Raw genomic sequence first — 11,268 nt, forward strand, 5'->3', positions numbered from 1 at the left:
GGTTCTCTCCCTCCTCTGCTTCAGTGCAGTATACATTATTGAACCCATCTTACTCAGTGTCTCCCCAACCCCAAGGACAGTTTTTTTGAAGAAGAGAAAATCCAGCTTAGTCACAGAAGGAATTTTATTAGGGACGCTGATCCTGTTGAGCATCTACTTTTGTTATTGTAACAGGATGAAGTCAGTTGAAAAAAAAAAACCCAATCTATTTTATGTGTTGAACATGTTAGTTCAGGAATTTCACCCGGTTCTATAAAGATACGCATCTCAAATGATGGCCTCTCGAAAAAACAGACTAAACCAACTGACCTCTCACTCAGTTCCACGCTCACATCTGTTTGCAGAAACTTTCAGGGATGAATGTAAACGATGGTTACTGGTTAGTTTCTTCTGAGACTTTCTGAACACTCACTTTAGTCACTTTTTTTAGTCTTTAGAACTAAAGCTTATCAACATACAGTGCACAAACATGTATCACTGGATATTAGACACCAAGTGAGATTTTTAAGGCATCAGAAGAATACACCGCTTGTTTAGAATTGGCATGCACCAGGTTTTGGCCTCTGGGTCTATTATTATCCCAATCTGTCTCTATTAATAAGGACAATTCTGTAAATTAGTGATAAGGATACCTGGACATTTGAGGGCCCGTGTGACTCTTCACCACTATTTCAAGTGTATCCCTCTATTAACTAGTTTTCTGATTGCTATTATGCAATAAAAGACTGCAGATGTTCATGTGCTCTGAAGCCTGTTTACCCTGTGACTTTTATAATCTCTAAGGATTGAGAACCGTATTTTATGAGACCAACATTTCTTGTAAAGTCTCCACTCCACCCCGTTCTAATTGGACTAACCCTTAAGTTGAATTAAGAACAAAGCGTTCCGTAGTTAAGATGTTTTTCTTCTTGTTGCGTCTTGCCTTGAGTCAACAGCATAAGGAAGACTTAGAAAATCTGCGTTAGAGGGTAGAACATAAAACTAACTCTGTTCTGTTCTACACTGAAGACAGAATTTAAGAGTAATTTTTATCATTTCTTAGTCTTAATTCAGGATATATTTAAATAAATATGTAAAAAAATATTGTTGTTAGGTGCTGAACAGTTGCTTCTGACTCACCATAGAACAAGATGTTGCCCCATTGTGCCCCAGCTCCTGTGTAAGTCCACTTCATTGAGTGTTTTCCACATTTCCCCCTCATCTTCTACTTAACCAGCCATGTTTTTCTCCAGGGACTAATGCCTCTTGACAAGATGCCTAAAAGACGTGAGAGGATGTTCCACTGTCTGCGCTTCTAAGAAGCACTCTATCTGGGCTACTTCCAAGACACATTTCTCTCTTCTTTGGGTATTCCATGGGATGTTGTTGCTATGCCATTGAGTCACCTGCGACTCAGTGACGCTAAGCACATTAGTTTTGAACCCAGCCCTACCTGTCTCACTGTCTCCAACACACATACCCCCATTACTCCAGTTACTATGTCAATCCATCTCATCCATGGCCTTCCTCTCCTGTGCTATCCCTCCACCATTCCAAGCGTGAAGTCCTTCTTCAAGGACTGCTCCTTCCTGGCCATGAGCCCAAAGTATGTGAGATAGAGCTTCATAATCCTTGCTTCCAAGGAGCAGCCTGGTTTCATTCTCCAAGACAGACCTGTTTATTCTCTTGGTGGTCCATAGTATGTTCAATGCTCTTCCCCAGCACCACAATGCAAAGGCATTAATTCATCTTCAGTCATCCTTAGTCATTGTCCAGCTCTCTGATATACAGCAAGTAATAGTGAAGGTCATGGCCTGGATCAGATGTACCTTAGTCTTTAGACTGACATCATTGCTCTCTAGCACTTTGAAGAGGTCCCTGACAGCACAGTTCCTCAGTGCAACTCATCCTTAGATTTTCTGACTGATGGTGAAGTCAAGCAAGCTGAAATTATTCTCAATTTTTTCTCCATCTATCATGGCCAGTTGCCCAGTGGTGAGAATGTTTGTCTTTTTGATGTTGAGCTTCAATTCATATTGAAGACTACAGGCCTTGACCTTCTGCAGCAAATGCTTCAGTAAGCAAGGTTGTGTCATTTGCATAACACAAGTTGTTGATGAGTCTTCCTCCAATCTGAAAGCCTTATTTCCCTTCATAAAGTCCAGCCTCCTGAATGATCTGTTCTACACACAGATGGAAAGGGTATGGAGACAGGATGTATCACTGATGCACTCCTTTCCTGATTTTAAGCCATGCAGTATTTTCTTACTCTGCTCTGAGGACTGCTCCCTAGTCCACGTCTAGACTTTGCATAAGCACCATCCACAATTTGTTGTGATCCACACAGTCAAATATTTTAGCATAGTCAATGAAACACAGATAGGCATTCCTAGGGTACTCTCTGCTTTCAGCCATGATCCATTTGACTTTGGATATGATGTCCCTAATGCCCTGGCCTCTTCTAAACCCAGCTTGTATTTTTGGTAGATCTCTGTTAATGTATTGTTTCAGTTGTTTTTTTGGATAATCATCAGGATTTACTATTGTTTTAAAAATTTTACTCGGATTTATTTACAAAGTTTGAATACATTGTTTTTCGCAAAAGATCCTTCCCATTTCCTTCACTCTACCCACCTATGAAATTGTGCAACTCTATGACTAACACCCTACCCTCCATCCTCACCTCTCTATTTCCACCCTCTCCCCAGCCTTGGATCCTCATACTCATTCGACAACAATAGTTTTATATAGTATTTGTCTTTGTAGGACTGAATTCACTCGGCATAATGCTCTCCAGTCCCTCCCAAGTTAGATAGTAATTTACAAAATGATTGCTCCTGCGTGCTGCGTAGTATTCCATGGTGTGGATGCACCACAACTTCTCAATCCATTCATTTGCGGTTGGACATCTGGGCTGTTTCAATGTCCTTGCGATGATGAATAACACTGCTATGAACATTGGTGTACAAGTTTCCGTTTGAGCCTCAGTTCTCATTTTCTTGGAGTATATTCCAAGCAATGAAATAGCTGGGTCATATGGAATTTCTAAATCATCAGGATTTTACTTGCATGTGATATTAGTGATATTGTTGAATCACTTCCACACTCTATAGGGTCACCTTTTTTTGGAATGGGCATAACTATAGATCTGTTCCACTCAGTTGGCCAGGTAGTTGTCCTCCAGATTTCTTGGCACAACCTGTTGAGAACGTCCAGGATAGTGTCTGTTTGATGAAATATGTCAGTTAGTACTCCATCAATTCTTGGGGCCTTGTTTTTTGTTAATTCCTTCAGAGCAGCTTAAACTTTCTCCATCATCATTGCCTCTTGATCATTTGTTGTTGTGGTGGTGGGTTGTTTTTTTTTTTTAAATTCTTTGTCAGCCACTTCTTTTTGGTACAGTGACTCTGTGTACTCTTCTTTTTCTTCTAATGCTTCCTGGACCATTCAATATTCTGCCCATAGTAGAATTGCCCTTATGTATTGCAACTTAAGGCTTAGATTTGTTCTTCAGTTCCTTCAGCTTAAGAAATGCCAAGGAAGTATGGCCCTTTTCATTTTCTAACTCCAGCTCTTAACACACTTCATTATACTGCTTTGCTTTGTCTTCTCGAGCTGCCCTTTGACATTTTCTATTCAGCTCCCTAACTTCCTGCTTTTTTCCCCTTTGCTTTGGCTTCTCAGTGCTCTAGTGCAATATTCAGAGTCTGTTCTGACATCCATTTTGGTCATTTTTCCTTCCTCTATCTTTGTAATGAACTTTTGCATTCTTCATGAACGATATTCTTAATATCCTCCCAGAGCTCATTAGTGTTCAAAACCTCAAACCTCTTCCTGAAATGGTTTTGAAATTCAGGTGAGACAGATTTTAAGGTCAAATTTTGGTTCTGTGGATTTAATTTAACCTTCATTAGCTAAAGTTAAAACTTGTATATGAGTAGCTGATAGTCTTTTCCACAATCTGCAGCTGGTTAAGTTTTCACAGCTGGTACTGAATTTCTCCAGTGATTCTTTCTACAGATGTAATCAGTCTGATTCCTGTGCATACCATCAGGTGAAATCTAGGCATATAGTCACAGTTTATGTTTCTTATAAAAGGCATTTACAATGAATAAAGCATTACTTGTACAAAATTCTATTACTGTATCTCAAGCCTCATTTGTGTCACCAAGTCCATGTTTTCCATCTACTGATTCTTCTTCCTTGTTTCCAACTTGTGCATTCCAGTCACCCATTATTATTAATACATCTTGGTTGCATATTTGATTGATTTCTGGCTGCAAAGTTGGGTAGAAATTGTCTTTTTCTTCCTTTTTGGTTCTAGTTGTTTATGGATATATACGAATGATAGTGTATTTACTGGACTTCCTTGTGGGCATATGGATATTATCCTGTCGCTCATAATTTTGGATATCAAGATAAATCTATGGCATATTCTATATAAAATTGAGACTTAGGTAAATGGAATTCTTTATAAAATAAGCTGATATGCATTAATTTTCTTAAACAGTTCAATATTCATCATAGTTTAAACCCAGCGCACTCGCTCGCTCTCTTTCTCTCTCTCTCCATATATATATATATCCCTATATAAAATGAAAGTGACTTCTAAGTCTTAGGGCAGAATATTCATGTGGCTATGTGTGCTGAGAACAAGACGACCTTGTTGGGAAAATAAATTTGCTAATTATCTGTCACCCCATTCCACTATCCCAGTCTGAATTTTGCTGTTCTGGACTTAGAGATTATTTAACTCACCACTGGGTCAATTGGCAGAACCATGATGGATGGAGAAGAGATTGGAGTTGTTAACAGTTACAGCTTGCTCAGTTCCACAATAAAAAATCTAAGCACCAGCAGGAAATCAAAAGACAAAGTGCATTAGGTAAATCTGCTGTCAGGGACTTTTCCAGAGCGCTGAAAAGCAATGATGTCAATCTAGAGACTAAGGTGCACCTGATCCAGTTTGTGGTTTTCACAATTGCCTGCTATGCATCAGTGAGCTGGATAGTGACTAAGGATGATAGAAGAATTGATGCCTGTGAGTTGTGATGCTAGAGCAGAGTCTTGAACATACCATGGACTAATAAAAAAACAAATAGGTCTATCTTGAAGAAAGTGAAACCAAGTTTCTCCTTAGAGATTAGGATTTTGATCTCTTTTATACTTTGGACATGTGGCTAAGAGGGACCAATCCTTTGAGAAGGCCATCATATTCGGAAGAGTGGAGGGACAGAGCAGGAGAGGAAGTCTCCAGATGAGACGGATTGATACACTGATGAGGGCAATGGGGTGGGTGTGTTGGAGTCAGTGGGATTGGCTCAGGAGAGGGCAGGCTCAAGAGCTATTTGCACATAGGTTGCTATGAGTCACAGGTGACTGGATGGCACATACAAACAATAACATTCAGCATGGCTTCTTTGATACTCTTCATCTGAAAGCACTATTTCTACCAGCTGCACTCTGACAACAGGTTTAGCAAAGGGTTTGAATGAAGGGGGAACGGAATGATGGGATGAGTGGGAGGCATGAATCTACTGAGAACTTATCCTCACGCGTGTCTATGAAAGCAGGGTGCTTGCAATAACAAGCCATGCAAATAGAAGGCTATTGTCAGGAAAACCTTGGTAAACAATTGGCTGAGGCAAAAAGGAAATTGAGGGGAGTTGTTTTCAGTTTAGATAAAAAAGGAAGTCAGGCAGAGGTAGTAACATAGTGAGGCCCCGTAGGTGCTAATGAAACATCTTCTCACCAGCGTCTGTGTAGAAATGGCCTGGCTGTGTCATGAACAGCACTAACTCTCTGCGTGCGCTTTTCCTAGGGCACAACGACTACATGTGTCCGGCCACCAACCAGTGCACGATTGACAAGAACAGGAGGAAAAGCTGCCAGGCCTGCCGGCTCCGCAAGTGCTATGAAGTTGGCATGATGAAAGGTGGTATGTACCCTGGAGGCGGGGAGGGGGGGTCCTCAAAGAGATCCTTGTTGACCGTCCGTGCGCGAATTCAATTAGGACAACTGTAAGCTTCTCGATTTTGCTCTTTTAAAGTGAAGATATTTATTCCAATTTAAACATTTTTTTTTAAGTACTCTTTCCCAATACCGTTTCTTTTCTCATAATGGAAATATTTGGGACTGAAGATTCCAACATGGGGTTTTCTGTGTAATATTTTTGAATGAAAAGAATTAGATTTGAAATCAAAGCTGTGCGGGAGGCGATGACAGGAGGAGAGGAAGACTACTGAGTGGATTAGGCCAGAAAAACCTTCTTTTTACCGCTTGTATAACCAATGCTAAAACAGGACCGCTGACATAAAAATGCTCTTCAAATGTGCGAGCTTAATTACCAATTTATGACCTTTCCGTTAATATCCCTTTTTGTTGTTGTTTTTAGGTGTCATTGAGTCAAGTGTGACTCATAGTGACCGTACGAACAACATATCTGAACCCTGTCCTATCCCATGCCAACTTGAGCCCATTGCCTCAGTCACAGTGTCATTTCACCTCATTGAAGGACTTTCCCTCTTTTGTCGCATTCAGGGTAACATCCCTTGAGGAGTCTAAATTTGAATCAAAACAGTTTCTTTCTTTAAGGTTGTGTCAACAAGCAGCTCTCCTAACTACAGTGTCCAGCTTGCTCCTGCTGTGCTTATATACCAACTCACAGCCGATCCTTAGGAGCCAGTTGCAGCCATATAAACTCTGATGTGTGGAGATTGCCCAACTTTCTCCCATGCAACAGCGGGTGGGTTAGGGCTGTGTGTCTTTGAATTCAGAGCTGCTTACCTGCTAGGTCACCAGAACTCCCTAGTGTGCTGCTAGGACCTTTTAAATGGTTGTTGAGCACCTACACATTATAAAAGATCTCTGGCAGTACTTCAATGCCTTAAACAGTCACCTGCTAGCCAAAAAGTTAGTGATTCAAACCCAGCAGTGGGTCTGGGGGAGAAAAGATCCTGCAACCTACTTTGATAAAGATTCATAAATACCTCCTCTTTGCCGTCGGGTCAGAAGTGACTCATAACTGACCCTCCAGCAGGTTTTCACGAGGCTGTGAATCTCAAGGGAGGAGATTTCCCATCTTTCTCCTGTGAGTGATGGGTATGATCTGCCGGAGAGGTGCCGCCTTTGGGCAAGCAGCACAGATATCTACCAACTGTACCATCAGGACTCAACTTCACAAACACTGTGGGGAGTTCTACTCTCTCAGATAAGGGGTTATGAGTCAGAATGGACTCAATGGCACGTGAGTCACGTAGACTCAGGTTTTCTGTGTCTGTGCCGGGGGTTTTGTGGATGCGTATGTGAGGTTTTCAGCTTCCTGGATACTCACATGTCCTGTCTTCTGGTTCCACACACAGGAACCTGGTGTTGGTACCAAGGCCAGTCAGTGCTCTATGAGTGTGGTTGCCCAGTTGATGTCTTTGCATTCTTGAGAGTCTAGTCTTAAGGAAGAGGTTTCCTGGGCAATGTTACTGTTGTGAGGTGTTCTGAAGTATGACTCACAGAGATCCTTTGAACAGGTATAAACTCTAACTCCTGTGTCATCCTCACCGTCTTTGACACATTGCTGCTGTCACCATGCCAATCCATCTTGTTGAGGGTCTTCCTCTCCTTTCCTGACTCTCCACCTCTCCTGATGCTCCTTTCCAAGGAATGACCTCTCCTAGAACATACCTGAAGCATGTAAGGTGAAGCTTTGCCATCCTTGCCTCCAAGGAGCACTCTGGCTACATTTTTCCCAAGACATATTTGTTTGTTTGGCAGCCCATTCAGTGCTCTTATCCAACATTACAACTCAGAAACATCAAGTCTTCTATCATCTTTATTTATTGTCTAGCTTTCAGATGCATAGAAAAGACCATGACCTAGATCAGGCACACCTTATTCCTTAAACTGACATCATTACTCTCAGTACTTGGAAGAGGTCCCTGCTATCGGACATGCCCAATGCATATGCCTCCTGATATCCATCCAGACTGCTGATAGTAATGATTGTGCATCCAAGTAAGATGAAGTCATTGACAAGTTCTAATTTTTTATTCTACATCTATCATGATGTTGCTTGTCAGTCTAGTGGTGAAAATTTTAGTTTTCTTGATGTTCAGATGCAATCTATGATAAAGTGTGAGGTCTTTGGTCTTCTGCAATAAGCACTTAAGTCTTCCTTACTTTCCGCAAACAAAGTTGTGTCATCTGTGTAATGCAGGCTGTTGATGAATCTTCCTCCTATCCTGACACCATGATCTTCTTCATAGAGTCCAGCTTCTTAAATGATTTGTTCAGCATGCAGATTGAATAGGTATGGAGAAAGGATACAACTGTGATGCACACCTTTTAAAATTTTAAACCATGTAGCATTCCCTTGCTTAGTTTGGAACAATAGCTTCTTGGTCCAGGTATAGTTTTCAGAAGAGTTTAACTAAGTGTTCTGGTGATTCCCATTCTTATCAATGCTAGCCATAGTTGTTACAACTGAGACAGTCAAATGCTTTTGCATAGTCAATAAAACATAATAGATATTTTTCTTGTATTCTCGGCTTTCAGCCAAGATCTATCTGGTACCAGCAATGTTATTCCTGATGCCATAATGTCTTCTAAACCCAGTTTGAATTTCTGGCATTTCTCTGTCAATGTAGTGTTTTAGCTATTTTGTTTTAAATTTTATTTGTTTACATATAATCATTCATATACATTTTGTTTCATGTATGTACTTTGTGTCTTATACAATCGTTCATGTATTTTATTATATCTATTTATATATTATATATTTTGACATATTATACACTTATTTATATATATTTCATTATATTTTGTATAATTAAGTATCATTGTTCTATGTTTATTACAGCTCTATGTCTATTAAATCAAAAGACAAATTACATTGAGGAAGTCTGCTGTCAGGGACTTATTTAGGGTACTGAGGAGCAATGACATCAATCTAGAGACTAAGGTGTACCTGATCCAGGTTATGACCATTGAAATCACATGCTATCCATCCAAGAAATGGATAATGACTAAGGATGACAGAAGAATTGATGCCTTTGAGTTGTGATGCTGGAGAAGAGTATTGGACAGCCAGAACAAATAGGTCTGTCTTGGAAAGGTTGAAATCAAGTTTCTCCCTGGAGGCAAGGATTTTGAAGCTTCATCTCATGTACTTTGGGCATGTGACCAGGAAGGACCAGTCCTTGGAGAAGGACATCACGCTTGGAAGGGTAGAGGGACAGTGTGGGAGAGGAAGACCCCAGATGAGATGGATTTACACAATAACTGAGTCGATAGGGTTGAGACTGGTTCAAGACAGGGCAGGGTTCAGAGCTGTTGTACATATAGGGTCACTGTGAGTCATAGGTGACTTGATGACACATAACAACAATAACATGTCTATTACCACCCTGTCTTTTAGATAGTCGTCAATATTTTGCTTGTATATGATATTAATGATATTGTTCAATATTCCGGGTAATAGATCTTTGCCTTCAAGGCAAAACATGGTTTCACCCTCTCCAATACAGATCTATTTGTCCTCTTGGTGGTCTGTTGTATGTTCAATACTCTTCTTCTGCACTACAAGTCAAAGAAATCAATTCTTCTACTGTCATCTTTCATCATTGTCCAACTCTCTGATGCATAATAGCTAATTGTGAAGGCCATGGCCTGGATCAGGCATACCTTAGTCTCTAGATTGACATAATTACTCTTTAGTACTTTGGAGAGGTCCCTGACAGCAGACTTCCCCAATGCAATTTGTCCATTGATTTCCTGACTGCTGTTGCTTAAGGGGTTCATTATGGAATGAGCAATCTAAATTGTTAACAACCTCAATCTCTTCTTCATCCCTCATGGTGCTGCCAACTGGCCTAGTGGTGAGAATCTTTGAAAAGGTAAGGAAAAAACAGGGTCACTTTTGCAATTAAAAAGGACATTTCTAGATCCATCTATTTTGAAATCTAATGTGTGGAAGACAGGATAATATCCATATGCATACAAGGAATGCCAGTGAATAGTACTATCATCCAAATATATGCACCAACAACCAGAGCCAAAGAGGAGGAAAGAGACTATTTCTACCAACTTTACCAGTTGATCTGTCAGATATCAATCTATCGTGCAACCAAGACGCATAAGTAATAGCAAGATAGCTGGAATGCAAGTGTTGAGAAATCAGACCTTTGACTCTAGAAACGGGAAAGAGAAGAACTAAGAGTTGCTTTCAGGTTGAAGGCATGCTGATCGGTGTGGCAGCCAAGGATTCCTAAGTTGTGGAGCCCTCACTAAGCTGCCGCATTGAGACTGCGCATTCAGCCTTTGGAATAAATGCTCTTGATGAACAGATGAAATATTGCAGCTCCACATTATGTGAACTGTGACTGTATGTCATAGATGTCTGAAAAAAGTTGCTTGGATTCGCAAGATAATTAATTCCAGGAACTTAACAGTCACATTCAGGGAATGACACTTTGAGTCATAAATGGATTAAATATTTAAGGAATTCATCTTTCTTTGTACTGTGGGAGAGGTAGTCAAGCTTAATTAAACTCGTAAAAAAGGTTCTTAAGGTACCTTGATAAGTGACAGGATTATAACAGCTACATGGAGAGAGAGAAAAAGAAATTCTAATTTGAAACAGTGATGTCCAAGATGAAGTTCTTTGGAGATGATGTGAGCTTGAGGTGAGGTACTTGCATGGCTTCTAGATGCTGAAATAATCACCTTGTGATTACCTCCAAGACAGTTATTGTGCTGTGGATGCCCAATGCTGATTGCACTTTAAACAATTAACTCTCTTTCCTTAATTAAAATTCTCATGTATATATGTATTAGATGGATTGACTGAAAGCAGGGAGTACCAGAGGAATGTCCATCTGTGCTTCACTGATTATGCAAAGACATTTGACTGTGTGGATCATGACAAACTGTGGCTGACTCTGAGAATTGGAATCCCAGAACACTTGATTGTGTTAATGTGAAACTTATACCTGAACCAAGAGGCAGTCATCAGAACAGAGCAAGGAAACATTTCATGATTCAAAATTGGGAAGGGTGTACTTCAGGGATGTGTCCTATTTCCATACCTTTTCAACCTGTATGCAGAACAGATCATCTGGGAGGCTGGGCTCTATGAGGAGAAATGTGGTGCCAGGATTGGTGGAAGATTTATCAACAATCTGCGTTATGCAGATGACACAACCCTGCTCGCTGAAACTGAGGAGGACCTGAAGTGCTTGCTGCTGAGGGTCAGGGACTGCAGCCTTCAATATGGATTGAGGCTCAATGTCAAGAAGA

The 11,268-nt window shown here is 40.5% G+C and overlaps 1 protein-coding gene across 1 annotated transcript in view; it reads left to right on the forward strand.

The window, feature by feature from the left end:
• Positions 1-11,268, forward strand: part of ESR1 (estrogen receptor 1) — a 492,952-nt gene that overhangs the window by 104,205 nt on the left and 377,479 nt on the right. The window contains exon 3 of the mRNA XM_006882742.1: positions 5,801-5,917. Within this exon, the coding sequence (XP_006882804.1) occupies positions 5,801-5,917 (117 nt within the window). The remainder of the gene's footprint in view (positions 1-5,800; positions 5,918-11,268) is intronic.

Source organism: Elephantulus edwardii, unplaced genomic scaffold, assembly GCF_000299155.1.
Source record: "Elephantulus edwardii isolate Elephantulus edwardi_28Jun2011 unplaced genomic scaffold, EleEdw1.0 scaffold00024, whole genome shotgun sequence".
NCBI lineage: Eukaryota > Metazoa > Chordata > Mammalia > Macroscelidea > Macroscelididae > Elephantulus > Elephantulus edwardii.